This window comes from Lepisma saccharinum, chromosome 22, assembly GCF_977018435.1.
Source record: "Lepisma saccharinum chromosome 22, izLepSacc3.1, whole genome shotgun sequence".
Lineage (NCBI taxonomy): Eukaryota > Metazoa > Arthropoda > Insecta > Zygentoma > Lepismatidae > Lepisma > Lepisma saccharinum.
The window spans coordinates 24,376,139-24,394,612 of record NC_139250.1 but is presented as its reverse complement, the minus strand read 5'-3'; the positions used below and the strand labels follow the sequence as shown (position 1 = coordinate 24,394,612).

Sequence of the window (18,474 nt, the reverse complement as noted above, 5' to 3'; positions counted from 1 at the left end):
CTGTTAAGCCCCTTTTCGATTTTTGTACCGTCACGGAAAACCCGGGAAATATTTTTGAATTCTTACTTCTTCGCTGATACACGAAGTTTACAAGAAACTATAGACCAAGTAATTTCAAGTGTGTGAGGTTTGTATATAAGTAATGCTTAAATTATATCTCCCATATTGTTACTTTCTATTAAGCCTGTTATCGATTTTTGTACCGTCACGGAAAACCCGGGAAATATTTTTGAAATCTTATTCTTCGCTGAGACACGAAGTTTACAAGAAACTATACACAAAGTAATATCAAGTGTGTGAGGGTTGTATATAGTACTGTTTAAATTATATCTCCTACATTGTTACATTCTATTAAGCCCGTTATCAATTCTTGTTCCGTCACGGAAAACACGGGAAATATTTTTGAATTCTTACTTCTTCGCTGAGACACGAAGTTTAAAAGAAACTATAAACCAAGTAATTTCAAGTTTGTGAGGTTTGTATATAAGTAATGTTTAAATTATATCTCCTATATTGTTACTTTCTATTAAGCCCGTTATCGATTTTTGTACCGTCACGGAAAACCCGGGAAATATTTTTGAATTCTTACTTCTTCTCTGATACACGAAGTTTACAAGAAACTATAGACCAAGTAATTTCAAGTGTGTGAGGTTTGTATATAAGTAATGTTTAAATTATATCTCCTATATTGTTACTTTCTATTAAGCCCGTTATCGATTTTTGTACCGTCACGGAAAACCAGGGAAATATTTTTGAAGTCTTACTTCTTCGCTGAGACACGAAGTTTACAAGAAACTATAGACAATGTAATTTCAAGTGTGTGAGGTTTGTATACAAGTAATGTTTAAATTATATCTCCTATATTGTTACTTTCTGTTAAGCCCCTTATCGATTTTTGTACCGTCACGGAAAACCGGGGAAATATTTTTGAATTCTTACGTCTTCGCAGATACACGAAGTTTACAAGAAACTATAGACCAAGTAATTTCAAGTGTGTGAGGTTTGTTTATAAGTAACGCTTAAATTATATCTCCCATATTGTTACTTTCTATTAAGCCCGTTATCGATTTTTGTACCGTCACGAAAAACCCGGGAAATATTTTTGAAATCTTATTCTTCGCTGAGACACGAAGTTTACAGGAAACTATAGACCAAGTAATTTCAAGTGTGTGAGGTTTGTATATAAGTAATGTTTAAATTATATCTCCCATATTGTTACTTTCTATTAAGCCCGTTATCGATTTTTGTACCGTCACGGAAAACCCGGGAAATATTTTTGAAGTCTTATTCTTCGCTGAGACACGAAGTTTACAGAAACTATAGAGAAAGTAATATCAAGTGTGTGAGGTTTGTATATAGTACTGTTTAAATTATATCTCCTATATTGTTACATTCTATTAAGCCCGTTATCGATTTTTGTTCCCTCACGGAAAACCCGGGAAATATTTTTGAATTCTTACTTCTTCGCTCAGAAACGAAGTTTACATGAAACTATAGACCAAGTAATGTCAAGTGTGGGAGGTTTGTATATAAGTAATGTTTAAATTATATCTCCTATATTGTTACTTTCTATTAAGCCCGTTATCGATTTTTGTACCGTCACGGAAAACCCGGGAAATATTTTTGAATTCTTACTTCTTCGCTGAGACACGAAGTTTACAAGAAACTGTAGACCAAGTAATATCACGTGTGTGAGGTTTGTATATAAGTAATGTTTAAATTATATCTCCTATATTGTTACTTTCTATTAAGCCCGTTATCGATTTTTGTACCGTCACGGAAAACCCGGGAAATATTTTTGAATTCTTACTTCTTCGCTGATACACGAAGTTTAAAAGAAACTATAAACCAAGTAATTTCAAGTGTGTGATGTTTGTATATAAGTAATGTTTAAATTATATCTCCTATATAGTTACTTTCTGTTAAGCCCCTTTTCGATTTTTGTACCGTCACGGAAAACGCGGGAAATATTTTTGAATTCTTACTCTTCGCTGAGCCACGAAGTTTACAAAAAACTATAGACAAAGTAATTTCAAGTGTGTGAGGTTTGTATATAAGTAATGTTTAAATTATATCTCCTATATTGTTACTATCTGTTAAGCCCCTTTTCGATTTTTGTACCGTCACGGAAAACCCGGGAAATATTTTTGAATTCTTACTTCTTCGCTGATACACGAAGTTTACAAGAAACTATAGACCAAGTAATTTCAAGTGTGTGAGGTTTGTATATAAGTAATGCTTAAATTATATCTCCCATATTGTTACTTTCTATTAAGCCTGTTATCGATTTTTGTACCGTCACGGAAAACCCGGGAAATATTTTTGAAATCTTATTCTTCGCTGAGACACGAAGTTTACAAGAAACTATACACAAAGTAATATCAAGTGTGTGAGGGTTGTATATAGTACTCTTTAAATTATATCTCCTACATTGTTACATTCTATTAAGCCCGTTATCAATTCTTGTTCCGTCACGGAAAACACGGGAAATATTTTTGAATTCTTACTTCTTCGCTGAGACAGGAAGTTTAAAAGAAACTATAAACCAAGTAATTTCAAGTTTGTGAGGTTTGTATATAAGTAATGTTTAAATTATATCTCCTATATTGTTACTTTCTATTAAGCCCGTTATCGATTTTTGTACCGTCACGGAAAACCCGGGAAATATTTTTGAAATCTTATTCTTCGCTGAGGCACGAAGTTTACAGGAGACTATAGACAAAGTAATTTCAAGTGTGTGAGGTTTGTATATAAGTAATGCTTAAATTATAGCTCCTATATTGTTACTTTCTGTTAAGCCCCTTATCGAATTTTGTACCGTCACGGAAAACCCGGGAAATATTTTTGAATTCTTACTTCTTCGCTGATACACGAAGTTTACAAGAAACTATAGACCAAGTAATTTCAAGTGTGTGAAGTTTGTATATAAGTAATGCTTAAATTATATCTCCCATATTGTTACTTTATATTAAGCGCGTTATCGATTTTTGTTCCGTCACGGAAAACCCGGGAAATATTTTGAATTCTTACTTCTTCGCTGAGACACGAAGTTTACAACGAACTATAGACCAAGTAATTTCAAGTGTGTGAGGTTTGTATCTTCCAAAGTCTGCAACTTGGATTTAATTTCTTCCAACGTGCTGGTGAATTCTTCTTTTAATTTGGAAACAACGACATGTAAGCGTTCTGCATCTATATCGTTCACGTCGGTTTGAAGTTCAGAGAAATTCTTTTCTATTGCGGAAGTTCGTTCTTCGATTTCGAGTTTCAATTTTTCCAAATCTTCATTTTTCGATTGAAATTGCTGTAATTTGGCCAAATCATTTTGAAGCGAATCCACGCTCAACTGTATATTTTGAACGTTGTCGTAAGAAGGTACCTCGACATAATTTTTTATCAGCGTCTTCAGTTCGGAATCGATTTTCAGAATGGGGTCGAGACATTGCGTTTGGAGCGTAGCGATTTCCGACTCTAAACTTTTGTTTAAGGTCTCCTGCAAAGCAATCAAATCGGTCCTCAACTTCTTAACTCGAATGTCCAACATGAGAATCTCTTCTGCGTGGTCTACACGCTTGGTGTTGCCGAAAATGTCGTTAGGCATTTTTGGTTAACGGTTATTTATAATAGGATAAACGATTCGTAATTCTACAAAGAGAGGAATGAGTTTGTCGTAATCTCCGAGAAGTTCCATGTAAAGATAATCTCCTGCAGAAACATCGTACGTAATGTTAGAAAGCATCTTGTCGTCCTTGATTCGAAAAATATTCTTGCCGGTAGAAATTTTGATTTCGCCTGCGTTTTCCGGATTCACGGTGATTTGAAGTTTCCCGTCGATCGGAATTTCGTAGAAATGTAAATTGTTATTAAAAACATAAAACATCTTGCCCACATCGTCATTCAGTTTCGTCCAAATGCTGTTGAGATGAACAATCAGTAAACCATTGAGTTTAGATAACACGGAAGGTAAGAGGTTATTGAAATTTGGCGGTGCAGTCTCCATGTTGATCTGTTTGCGGAAGCCAAAAAGATTCATTGTCCTTGTTAGTTATTTAAGAATACGGTCAAATTTCTTTTTTTTGTAATAACAGGCAAAGTTTTTTTTTTGTTTGCTTGCGTCACAATACAGGCGCGCGCGCGCGCGTGTGTGTGTGCGACACATCGTTCCCGAAAGAGGTTTACAAAGGTCACGATATATAAACATTTGGTCCCACAGTTGGAAAATTACGATAAGATGCATTCATCCTTCAAGAATGAGAGAGTGCATTCGTCACAATACACGCGCGCTTACACTCACACACACACAAAAAGCTAAAAAAATTATACACCGTGAAAGGCTACAACGAGTTGGAAACACTGCTAGTAGGAAACACTGCTAGTAAAATTAACATACACCGTGAAAGGTTTCAAAATATCATATAGTGGAATTTTTGTAGAGTGTGTTGGCAACACCGACGAGCCTCAAATGATGATTCGAGCCTCAAATAATAATAATTGCCTCGTCAGTGTTGCCAATTCTTATTTGTAGGTTAGCTTAGCCAGTGAAAAATCATATAGTGGAATTTTCTTCGGATGGGTTGTCAAAACCCAAGCCTCAAACAAAAAACATCCAATAGAGTTGCCAAATATAAAAAGAAGACAATAGGTCCCCTCATAAAAAGCTACAGTAAAAACCCACAGTGTTGCCAACACTAGCCCCCCAACAGTGTTGCCAAACATAAAAAGTACATGGGCCCCTCAGGCCCTTTCATGAAAGTTTACAGTGAAAAACCCAGTAGGTTAACAACACTGTCAAAAAATCTACGGCAGTGTTGCCAGATGTAAACAGAGGGCAATAGACCCCCCTCATAAAAAGCTACAGTAAAAACCCACAGTGTTGCCAACTCTGTGCCCCCAACAGTATTGCCAAACATAAAAAATACATGAACCTCTCAGGTTCTTTAATAAAAATTTACAGTGAAAAACCCAGTAGGTTAACAACACTGTCAAAAAATCTACGGCAGTGTTGCCAGATGTAAACAGAGGGCAATAGACCCCCTCATAAAAAGCTACAGTGGGCCCACAGTGTTGCCAACTCTGCCCTCAAAATATACATCATAAAAGGCTACGACGAGCCCCACATGATGATTCGAGCCCCAAATGAGGGCTTAGAACTCTCTTATTGTGTCTACTATTACTTGGTCTATAGTTTCTTTTAAACTTCCTGTCTCAGCGAGGAAGTAAGAATTCAAAAATATTTCCCGGGTTTTCCGTGACGGTACAAAAATCGATAACGGGCTTAATAGAAAGTAACAATATAGGAGATATAACTTAAACATTACTTATATACAAACCTCACACACTTGATATTACTTGGTCTATAGTTTCATGTAAACTTCGTGTCTCAGCGAAGAATAAGAATCCAAAAATATTTCCCGGGTTTTCCGTGACTGTACAAAAATCGATAACGGGCTTAATAGAAAGTAACAATATGGGAGATATAATTTAAGCATTACTTATATACATACCTCACACACTTGAAATTTCTTGGTCTATAGTTTCTTGTAAACTTCGTGTCTCAGCGAAGAAGTAAGAATTCAAAAATATTTCCCGGGTTTTCCGTGACGGTACAAAAATCGATAAAGGGCTTAACAGAAAGTAACAATATCGGAGATATAATTTAAACATTACTTATATACAAACCTCACACACTTGAAATTACTTGGTCTATAGTTTCCTTTAAACTTCCTGTCTCAGCGAAGAAGTAAGAATTCAAAAATATTTCCCGGGTTTTCCGTGACGGTACAAAAATCGATAACGGGCTTAATAGAAAGTAACAATATAGGAGATATAATTTAAACATTACTTATATACAAACTTCACACACTTGAAATTACTAGGTCTATAGTTTCTTTTATACTTCCAGTCTCAGCGAAGAAGTAAGAATTCAAAAATATTTCCCGGGTTTTCCGTGACGGTACAAAAATCGATAACGGGCTTAATAGAAAGTAACAATATAGGAGATATAATTTAAACATTACTTATATACAAACCTCACACACTTGATATTACTTGGTCTATAGTTTCTAATAAACTTCGAGTCTCAGCGAAGAAGTAAGAATTCAAAAATATTTCCCGGGTTTTCCGTGACGGTACAAAAATCGATAACGGGCTTAATAGAAAGTAACAATATAGGAGATATAATTTAAACATTACTTATATACAAACCTCACACACTTGATATTTCTTGGTCTATAGTTTCATGTAAACTTCGTGTCGCAGCAAAGAATAAGAATCCAGAAATATATCGCGGGTTTTCCGTGACGGTACAAAAATCGATAACGAGCTTAATAGATAGTAACAATATAGGAGATATAATTTAAACATTACTTATATACAAACCTCACACACTTGATATTACTTGGTCTATAGTTTCATGTAAACTTCGTGTCTCAGCGAAGAATAGGAATCCAAAAATATTTCCCGGGTTTTCCGTGACGGTACAAAAATCGATAACGGGCTTAATTGAAAGTAACAATATAGGAGATATAATTTAAACATTACTTATATACAAACCTCACACACTTGATATTACTTGGTCTATAGTTTCATGTAAACTTCGTGTCTCAGCGAAGAATAAGAATCCAAAAATATTTCCCGGGTTTTCCGTGACGGTACAAAAATCGATAACGGGCTTAATAGAAAGTAACAATATGGGAGATATAATTTAAGCATTACTTATATACATACCTCACACACTTGAAATTACTTGGTCTATAGTCTATAGTTTCTTGTAAACTTCGTGTATCAGCGAAGAAGTAAGAATTCAAAAATATTTCCCGGGTTTTCCGTGACGGTACAAAAATCGATAACGGGCTTAATAGAAAGTAACAATATAGGACATAAAATTTAAACATTACTTATATACAAAACTCACACACTTGATATTACTTGGTCTATAGTTTCATGTAAACTTCGTGTCTCAGCGAAGAATAAGAATCCAAAAATATTTCCCTGGTTTTCCGTGACGGTACAAAAATCGATAACGGGCTTAATAGAAAGTAACAATATGAGAGATATATTTTAAGCATTACTAATATACATACCTCACACACTTGAAATTACTTGGTCTATAGTTTCTTGTAAACTTCGTGTCTCAGCGAAAAAGTAAGAATTCAAAAATATTTCCCGGGTTTTCCGTGACGGTACAAAAATCGATAACGGGCTTAACAGAAAGTAACAATATAGGAGATATAATTTAAACATTACTTATATACAAACCTCACACACTTCAAATTACTTGGTCTATAGTTTATTTTAAACTTCCTGTCTGAGCGAAGAAGTAAGAATTCAAAAATATTTCCCGGGTTTTCCGTGACGGTACAAAAATCGATATCGGGCTTAATAGAAAGAAACAATATAGGAGATATAATTTAAACATTACTTATATACAAACCTCACACACTTGAAATTACTAGGTCTATATTTTTTTAAAACTTCCTGTCTCAGCGAAGAAGTAAGAATTCAAAAATATTTCCCGGGTTTTCCGTGACGGTACAAAAATCGATAACGCGCTTAATAGAAAGTAACAATATAGGAGATATAATTTAAACATTACTTATATACAAACCTCACACACTTGAAATTACTAGGTCTATAGTTTCGTTTATACTTCCTCTCTCAGCGAAGAAGTAAGAATTCAAAAATATTTCCCGGGTTTTCCGTGACGGTACAAAAATCGATAACGGGCTTAATAGAAAGTAACAATATAGGAGATATAATTTAAACATTACTTATATACAGACCTCACACACTTAATGTTACTTGGTCTATAGTTTCTTGTAAACTTCGTGTCTCAGCGAGGAATAAGAATTCAAAAATATTTCCCGGGTTTTCCGTGACGGTACAAAAATCGATAATGCGCTTAATAGAAAGTAACAATATAGGAGATATAATTTAAACATTACTTATATACAAACCTCACACACTTGATATTACTTGGTCTATAGTTTCATGTAAACTTCGTGTCTCAGCGAAGAATAAGAATCCAAAAATATTTCCCGGGTTTTCCGTGACGGTACAAAAATCGATAACGGGCTTAATAGAAAGTAACAATATGGGAGATATAATTTAAGCATTACTTATATACATACCTCACACACTTGAAATTACTTGGTCTATAGTTTCTGGTAAACTTCGTGTATCAGCGAAGAAGTAAGAATTCAAAAATATTTCCCGGGTTTTCCGTGATGGTACAAAAATCGATAAGGGGCTTAACAGAAAGTAACAATATAGGAGATATAATTTAAACATTACTTATATACAAACCTCACACACTTGAAATTACTTGGTCTATAGTTTCTTTTAAACTTCCTGTCTCAGCGAGGAAGTAAGAATTCAAAAATATTTCCCGGGTTTTCCGTGACGGTACAAAAATCGATAACGGGCTTAATAGAAAGTAACAATATAGAAGATATAACTTAAACATTACTTATATACAAACCTCACACACTTGATATTACTTGGTCTATAGTTTCATGTAAACTTCGTGTCTCAGCGAAGAATAAGAATCCAAAAATATTTCCCGGGTTTTCCGTGACTGTACAAAAATCGATAACGGGCTTAATAGAAAGTAACAATATGGGAGATATAATTTAAGCATTACTTATATACATACCTCACACACTTGAAATTTCTTGGTCTATAGTTTCTTGTAAACTTCGTGTCTCAACGAAGAAGTAGGAATTCAAAAATATTTCCCGGGTTTTCCGTGACGGTACAAAAATCGATAACGGGCTTAATAGAAAGTAACAATATAGGAGATATAATTTAAACATTACTTATATACAAACCTCACACACTTGAAATTACTAGGTCTATAGTTTCTTTTATACTTCCTGTCTCAGCGAAGAAGTAAGAATTCAAAAATATTTCCCGGGTTTTCCGTGACGGTACAAAAATCGATAACGAGCTTAATAGAAAGTAACAATATAGGAGATATATTTTAAACATTACTTATATACAAACCTCAAACACTTGAAATTACTTGGTCTATAGTTTCTTTTAAACTTCCTGTCTCAGCGAAGAAGTAAGAATTCAAAAATATTTCCCGGGTTTTCCGTGACGGTACAAAAATCGATAACGGGCTTAATAGAAAGTAACAATATAGGACATATAATTTAAACATTACTTATAAACAAACCTCACACACTTGAAATTACTAGGTCTATAGTTTCTTTTATACTTCCTCTCTCAGCGAAGAAGTAAGAATTCAAAAATATTTCCCGGGTTTTCCGTGACGGTACAAAAATCGATAACGGGCTTAATATAAAGTAACAATATAGGATATATAATTTAAACATTACTTATATACAAACCTCACACACTTGATATTACTTGGTCTATAGTTTCATGTAAACTTCGTGTCTTAGCGAAGAATAAGAATCCAAAATATTTCCCGGGTTTTCCGTGACGGTACAAAAATCGATAACGGGCTTAATAGAAAGTAACAATATAGGAGATATAATTTAAACATTACTTATATACAAACCTCACACACTTAATGTTACTTGGTCTAGAGTATCTTGTAAACTTCGTGTCTCAGCGAAGAAGTAAGAATTCAAAAATATTTCCCGGGTTTTCCGTGACGGTACAAAAACCGATAACGGGCTTAATAGAAAGTAACATTATAGGAGATATAATTTAAACATTACTTATATACAAACCTCACACACTTGAAATTACTTGGTCTATAGTTTCTTTTAAACTTCCTGTCTCAGCGAAGAAGTAAGAATTCAAAAATATTTCCCGGGTTTTCCGTGACGGTACAAAAATCGATAACGCGCTTAATAGAAAGTAACAATATAGGAGATATAACTTAAACATTACTTATATACAAACCTCACACACTTGATATTACTTGGCTAATAGTTTCATGTAAACTTCGTGTCTCAGCGAAGAATAAGAATCCAAAAATATTTCCCGGGTTTTCCGTGACTGTACAAAAATCAATAACGGGCTTAATAGAAAGTAACAATATGGGAGATATAATTTAAGCATTACTTATATACATACCTCACACACTTGAAATTTCTTGGTCTATAGTTTCTTGTAAACTTCGTGTCTCAGCGAAGAAGTAAGAATTCAAAAATATTTCCCGGGTTTTCCGTGACGGTACAAAAATCGATAACGGGCTTAATAGAAAGTAACAATATAGGAGATATAATTTAAACATTACTTATATACATACCTCACACACTTGAAATTACTAGGTCTATAGTTTCTTTTATACTTCCTGTCTCAGCGAAGAAGTAAGAATATAGAAATATTTCCCGGGTTTTCCGTGACGGTACAAAAATCGATAACGGGCTTAATAGAAAGTAACAATATAGGAGATATAATTTAAACATTACTTATATACAAACCTCACACACTTCAAATTACTTGGTCTATAGTTTCTTTTAAACTTCCTGTCTCAGCGAAGAAGTAAGAATTCAAAAATATTTCCCGGGTTTTCCGTAACTGTACAAAAATCGATAACGGGCTTAATAGAAAGTAACAATATAGGAGATATAATTTAAACATTACTTATATACAAACCTCACACACTTGAAATTACTAAGTCTATAGTTTCTTTTATACTTCCTCTCTCAGCGAAGAAGTAAGAATTCAAAAATATTTCCCGGGTTTTCCGTGACGGTACAAAAATCGATAACGGGCTTAATAGAAAGTAACAATATAGGAGATATAATTTAAACATTACTTATATACAAACCTCACACACTTGAAATTACTAGGTCTATAGTTTCTTTTATACTTCCTGTCTCAGCGAAGAAGTAAGAATTCAAAAATATTTCCCGGGTTTTCCGTGACGGTACAAAAATCGATAACGGGCTTAATAGAAAGTAACAATATAGGAGATATATTTTAAACATTACTTATATACAAACCTCACACACTTGAAATTACTTGGTCTATAGTTTCTTTTAAACTTCCTGTCTCAGCGAAGAAGTAAGAATTCAAAAATATTTCCCGGGTTTTCCGTGACGGTACAAAAATCGATAACGGGCTTAATAGAAAGTAACAATATAGGACATATAATTTAAACATTACTTATATACAAACCTCACACACTTGAAATTACTTGGTCTATAGTTTCTTTTAAACTTCCTGTCTCAGCGAAGAAGTAAGAATTCAAAAATATTTCCCGGGTTTTCCGTGACGGTACAAAAATCGATAACGGGCTTAATATAAAGAAACAATATAGGAGATATAATTTAAACATTACTTATATACAAACCTCACACACTTGATATTACTTGGTCTATAGTTTCATGTAAACTTCGTGTCTTAGCGAAGAATAAGAATCCAAAATATTTCCCGGGTTTTCCGTGACGGTACAAAAATCGATAACGGGCTTAATAGAAAGTAACAATATAGGAGATATAATTTAAACATTACTTATATACAAACCTCACACACTTAATGTTACTTGGTCTAGAGTTTCTTGTAAACTTCGTGTCTCAGCGTAGAAGTAAGAATTCAAAAATATTTCCCGGATTTTCAGTGACGGTACAAAAATCAAAAAGGTGCCTAATAGAAATTAGGTCATTTTTTAAAACGTTAAACAGATATAAACATCTGATATTCGTTAATATTTGGTCCATATTTTGTTGTAAAGTGCGTGTCTTTGAGAGGATTGTGAAATTTATAAAATGTTTCCCGGGTTTTTCGTGACTTTGCGAAGACTTGAAAAGGGACTTGATATAAAGTACATGTCTATAGAATTGTATTGATGAATTGGGGAGCTCTAAACTCACCATTGTAATAATATTTTTGTCCATTTATTCATATGAATTAGTACATTGATATGAAAAATCCAAAAATTGAAAATTATTTTCGGGTTTTCCGTAACGGTACAAAAATAATGGAGGTGCTTATTGGAAAGTAGTCATTCTTGACATTTTATTCAAACATTACGCAGACAAAAACCTCATGTATTCGATAAAATTTTGTCCAATATTTTTCCGTGAATTGCTGCCTCTAAGAAATAAATACAAATTTCAAAATTTTGAGGGTTTTCTAAGAACGGTATAAAAATCGGATATCCACTTATTGCAAAGTAGTGTTAATAAAGTTTAATTTAAAAGAAATTAGTACAAAAATAGCATAATATTCTTCGAAGCAACTCGAGACGATACAAAAATATATGGTTGCAATGTAAAAGTTTTCCCGTCTTTTTTCTGGCTGTTTCTGATGGGTACAAAATTTTTAAATAGTGGTACAAAATGGTACATAAATAGTACAAAATTTTGATGTGGAAAACATTGCCGAAACCGATGATGAGGTTGAGACGTTACTCTGTAACCCCAAATTTGATTATTTTTTTCGACGGTAAATTGAGTGGTACAAAATTTTTTTTTTTTTCATTTTTGAGTAGTACAAAAATAGTACAAAATTTGGCAAATGAGGTTTTGATGGTACAAAAATATGGGGTTACAAAGTAACGGAGCCTACCTCCCTCCACTCTTCACTTCCCGTGAACGCAATGTACTTCTGCATAAGATGGAAAACATTTCAGTTTAAAAAGCCCAGGATTACAGAACGCTCTCCTAATCACCGGACCAATATAGTAAATCTCTTCCCTAATAATTAATTCCCCCTGGTATTTTAATGTTATTTTTATATAATTTGCGATTATACGCATAGTAATAGTCTGAACGTATCACTTAGCTGATTTGACTCATAAGTACTTAGTGCGTTTATGTTCCTGACTAGAAAACATTTTTTCTCCATTTGCTGGTACATATACGCTCAAATGAAAAAAAAAAACGGAAAGAAGAAAGAACAAGATGAACGACTTAAAGAACAAATGAACTGCGTAGACCTTGCTTGGCTTTTGGCCATAGCATTTTTTTTTTTACTTACGCTCATGTGTAACGCGAACTGCTTCTTTTGTAAGCTGCAATGCAGTAAATATGTTAAGAGACATAAAATAAATATAGGCAAATGTTCCCACTCTCTCCTTTGATTTTATAGTTCAACTAATCACGGCACATATCCCATGAAATGAAATACCTCCCCTCTATATTTCCATCAAGTGTTCATAAATCTATTAGTTATTATTTTTCAATTATTTTTTTTGGTTAGCAGCGAATCAAAGGCGCCTAATCCTTTGCACACATTACATGTACAAATCGTCAAGAGATTACATCTCTACAATATATATATATATATATATATATTATTGAGCAATAAGCAGAACATGAAGCTTAAAACTGAGTATTATCGATGGCTAATAAAATTTTGTAAATTATTGTTTATTTTCATTTCCTATGGGACACTGGTGGTGGTCACGCTTCGTAATAGAATACGACCCAGTTAATTTAATATCATCCATAAGCTGATATATCTTTCTCCCACGGACTTTTCCTCCTTCAATCATTCCCTCCAATGCATCCCTTAGCAGGCAGTTCTTCATAGACAGTGTCATAAGCAGTTTCTTTTCCTCTTCTTGATGGTCTTCACTATAGATCTTTTTTCACCAACTCTTTTCATTACGGCTTCGTATCATACCTTGTCCGTCCATTTTACACGCTCCATTTTTCGCCATGTCCACATTTCAAAAGCTTCGAGTCGTTTCTCTTCATTTCTTCTCAACGTCCAGGTTTCTGCACCATATAGTGCTACACTCCACACAAAACATTTCACTAATCTCTTCCTTAGACCTATGTCCATGGGTCCACAAGAATTTTTTTTCTTCAAAAGAAAACTTCTTTTGCTATTGAGATTCTCATTTTCACTTCTTGTTTGCAGCTCATGTCAATGCTTATAGTGCATCCGAGGTACTTGAAGCTATCCACTTTCAGGGTTTCTTTAACTGTTTGCTCTTACATTAATATTCCTTGGTTTCCGTCCTATGACCATTGCCTTTGCCTTGTTTACATTAATCTTCATCCCATACTGCTCACAGCTGCTGTTTAACTCTTCTAACATACTATTTATGATTCTTTCATCCTCAGCGAATAATGCCATGTCATCAGCAAATCTTATGTAGTTTATTCTTCTTCCTCCCAATTTGACACCTAATGTGCCCCGAAAACAATTTTTCACTATATCTTCTAAATAGATATTAAACAAAGTAGGCGATAGGCAGCATCCTTGTCGTACTCCTATTCCAATTTCAGATCCTTCTGTCATTTCGTCTCCTGTTCTCACTTTAACTCGTTGATTCATTGTAAGTTGCTTAGAAGTCTTCTCTCTTTCCAATCTACACCAATTTTCTTCAAAATTTCTTAAAGTTTAACCCAATACAATCTATCAAAGGCTTTCTCCAGGTCTGCAAATACTACAAATAATATTTTCCTTTCTCTAAATATCTTTCCCCAATTGTCCTCAGTAAACCAATTGCATCCCTTACTAAGTGTGTGCAATAACAAACTATTATTATATCTACCAAAGTGGTAATTTTTAATCTTTAGATCTCATTGAATTTTGAAGCAGTACTAAATTTACATAGTTTCATTTCTCATCATAATTTCATTCTATAGTTTAACAAACAGTGCATATTAAGTATTTTTGACTGAAATGTTTGAACACGAATTTATGTAGGTAATACTTTTCAGAATATTATTTGAGTAGTTTGGATATTGTTAAGTATGCCACAAACATTCCAAAAGTCAGGAAGAATACGATTAGTTTTTCAATTAGAAGTACAAGCGTCCTATAAACTCGTAATAAACTGTACACAATCAATTATTCTTATAAGACACGGTACCCCCAAGAGCGTGGAGCCAAGGGCGGGTGCCTAAGGTCCCTATCATAGGCCTCTATAGTAGATTGATACAAGTATACATTTTGAACTTGTTATGCTATGTGCATTATACTAGTCATGGAAAAAATACCTTCACGATAAAGCCACGATTGTACATTAAATATCTTCCAGATTTTTTTGCATACACCATTTGATTATCCAAAGACGACAGACCTGCTGGACCATATACAAGGTTACATGCATAAAACTTGGTACTACACAGTGGATGCAATTGTGAGCACGCCAGCAGTAAGAAATGTTCGTCCAAAACAAAGGAAATGCTACTTCAAAGATGAAAGAAAGCTCCTAGCCAGTAAATACTATTCTTACAAAGCTTGCCAGATGGACCAGAAGTTAAATCTGAACTTAAAATACTGTGGCTGTGCACCACATTTTTACAAACTTGAAGGTAAGTACTTATTTTGCACATTAACACCGCTATGGATGGTGAATTTACCAACTAAAGGTATTGTGTTTCATGTAGATGTAAACGGATTTATTGAAGAAGAATACAGTAATTTGACTGCAGCAAAACACAGGCTAAATTCAAATCACACAACATTCTTAGTTAAATATAGTCTTTTCGTTCAAACCTAGAAAATATATCAGTGATAAGACTGCAGGAAGAAAACAAACTACTGTTGTGTCGCCATCTTAAAACGACATCTTATTTTTACTGGTACGTAGCAGAAACATCAAAATTTGATATTCAATCAGTTCCTAAAGAATAGTCACTTTCTATAAATAAATTATTGGTTACCTCTCCTGCAAAAAAATAAATAAATAAATAAATAAAAAAATATTGTAGGTAGTCTTGAGTTATATAAAGAGAATACCTTTTTCACATTCCTGTCTTTCTCCTATGTGCTTTTGGAAGGAGTTGCGGCATTTCAGAACCATTGCAGTTATTTCCTACTTACGTGCTTACTCTTATGCTGAATTTTATCCGGGAAAAATCTTACAGTTTGTGATGTTCTAAATTTTTAGCACACAGTTGTTATCAATACATAGATGCTGCACATATTAAATAATTTATCCTTACATAACAGTAATGACGGAGGAAAATGCTATTCTTTCTAACATTTCTAAGAATTTTAATAGCATTCTGTAATAATCAATTTTGTAAAAGTCAAAATTTACCAAAATCCATCCATGTGTTAAATTCGGATACATTTATGCACTGAACTACTAAACAATTTAAAAGAGTACAAGTAACATGAACAGAATAGAGTAATAATAATATTATACCTATGTACGTATGTTATTGCTTATTTGTATAATTAGTCCCCCACGCTTCCTTATTTGTTCTGACTGTTCTCATTTCAATTTGTCTTCCTTAGTTTTGTATATTTTTCTTGCTTTCAAAGACCATTAACATAGCTTCATTTGTTAATCTTAAAGTTCATATTTCATATACATATTGCATATTATTTCACATACAAAATCCATATCGTATCAATCCCTAAGATTGTATGTTTATTTTATTAAGTCTCTCTGAACGCTTCATGTTGACCAGGGCATTCACTTGTTTTTCTCAGCTGTCTCAAGCCTCTTAGGCATGTTTACAATGCATTGTGTTGTGCCATGCAAACCTCCTGAGCATTCAGGAAACAGGTAACACTTCTGGGTTTGGTGTCAGCGGTTTGCATGGTAGCAATTATAATAAACACGATTCGGCGATTCGGCATCGAGGAAGAGCTCGATGGCCAGGGAATATAGAGGTGAGACAAGCTGGGAAGTGACTGGACTTTGGGAATTGAGTTGGTAGAGAGAGGAGGTCAGCAAGGCAGGAGGTCGATAGTGGAAGCACGCTTTGGTCAACAAGTTAGAAGCTTACAGAGGACTTCGCTATTTTCATTCAGCTCAGAGACTTCAGTTAGACAGGTAATTATCCTACACCCAGCCATGATACAGGTTCAACGGTTCACAAAACACAACGAGTGTCCATTGTCTTTTCAGTAGTTTAATTCCTTTGTGTAATTTGTACCTTTCGCATGACAAGCAATAACTCGTCATGTCAATGACGAGTGGTCTCATCAAGAGGATGAATGATGAGTAGTTTACATCACCCCATCAATTAACTGGTTAACATTCTAGGTGTTCTTAAGATCCCACGAACTTTAAGCTCGTTACGTGGTCGAGGTGCTGGGATTTTCATTTATTTCACCATGAACTAAATGAAAATTGAAATATTAGTGTTTATAACCAGTTTTATTCAAACCCACCCTAACGATAGCTCGTTACGTGGTGGAGATTAGCGGGTCTTTTCATTTTTTCAGAAATGAAAAGAAATTGTTAGCCAGTTTAAATTAACCCCACCCCAAAGCTCGTTACGTGATGAAGATACGTGGGCCTTTTCATTTCTTACAGGAATGAAAAGAGTTTGTTAATCAGTTTTAAATTCAACCCCACCCCAAAATTTTGTTCATTTGTGTAGTTTTGGTATGTCCTTGCCAAAATTAATTTTGAAAATACATAGGGCTTAAAGCTTTTGCATTAATGGGGGGAGAAGAATTTATATATGCCATGATAGATGTTTAGTCTAACATGAGGATGAATTTGATTAAATTTATCGACTTCAAGTTTGGGTCGATAATCAGCGAAATGTAAAATGCGGAGGAACCTGCGCCCTAGCTCCGTCGGGCTGGCGCTATGGTATCAGGAGCGTCCGGCATTCCGCATGGCGGAAGGTTCGATGTCGGATTTGAGGGAGGCCCATTTCATCAAAAATGTGGCCGGCCCAGGGACGTCCGTGGACGATTCCCTATCAATCTGCTCCTGGTAGCTCTGTGGTTCACTCACGAACCCGGTACCATGGCTACGACAAATTCCCACCTGGGAAAATTTTACCATCCAGAATTTTAAATATGGAATAAGGGAAAGGCATTTAGATTTGAAGATTTCTTGCATTGACAGTGATTTTAAATTTTTTTTTTACATAATCTTGAATACGAAAATTATTACAACGTTGGTTATGAGGATGCAGTAAGCTACAGTGAACAGTAAACGATTTTACCCTTAATATTTTAATTAATTAATAACGTGGATTAAAAGTGGATTATAAAGTTATTTATGAATGAGGAAAATAAATTAGTGCCACAGAGTCAGAGTCAATCAGCACTATGGTGCATTTTAACGAGTCATAGCACAGAGTATGCTTGTTTGAGTCAATATTTTGTTTTTGTTATTATTATTAATTGAAATTCCTTAAAAGTTTAATTTAAATTTGGTTTAAAACTGAACGTAACTTGTAAAGGATTTAGAATGCTTGAACTATGACTGCTAAGACTTTTGCAACGAGGATATTACATTTTTATACATATATAGTTTTGGGAACGAATAAGGCCCCGAGGACCACTCATTTATATTCTTAATGACTGAAGTCTCCTAGCACCTCATGAAGGGAGCTTAGATTAAGGAGATAGTCAAGTTTATACGAGATAGTCACTTGCCTTACGTTACCTTAACTTACGCATACATTGCCTAAAAATTTTCAATTCATGTTAATATGTAAAGAAACGAAACGCTAATTATATTCCTCGACACGCTGTACAATGTTCGTACCGTGATTTAGGGTATAAACCGCCCGATTAATTAAAAGTTCTAGTTGAGAAGTAATAGATGTATAAATAGGCTGCAGTGACGAGAGATATCCGCACAGGTAAGCAGTTGTGACGAGAATGAAT

General features: G+C 34.2%; 1 protein-coding gene across 1 annotated transcript in view; it reads left to right on the top strand.

The window, feature by feature from the left end:
- Positions 1-18,474, top strand: part of LOC146004615 (sodium channel protein Nach-like) — a 70,331-nt gene that overhangs the window by 36,688 nt on the left and 15,169 nt on the right. The window contains exon 6 of the mRNA XM_083143488.1: positions 14,921-15,197. Within this exon, the coding sequence (XP_082999614.1) occupies positions 14,921-15,197 (277 nt within the window). The remainder of the gene's footprint in view (positions 1-14,920; positions 15,198-18,474) is intronic.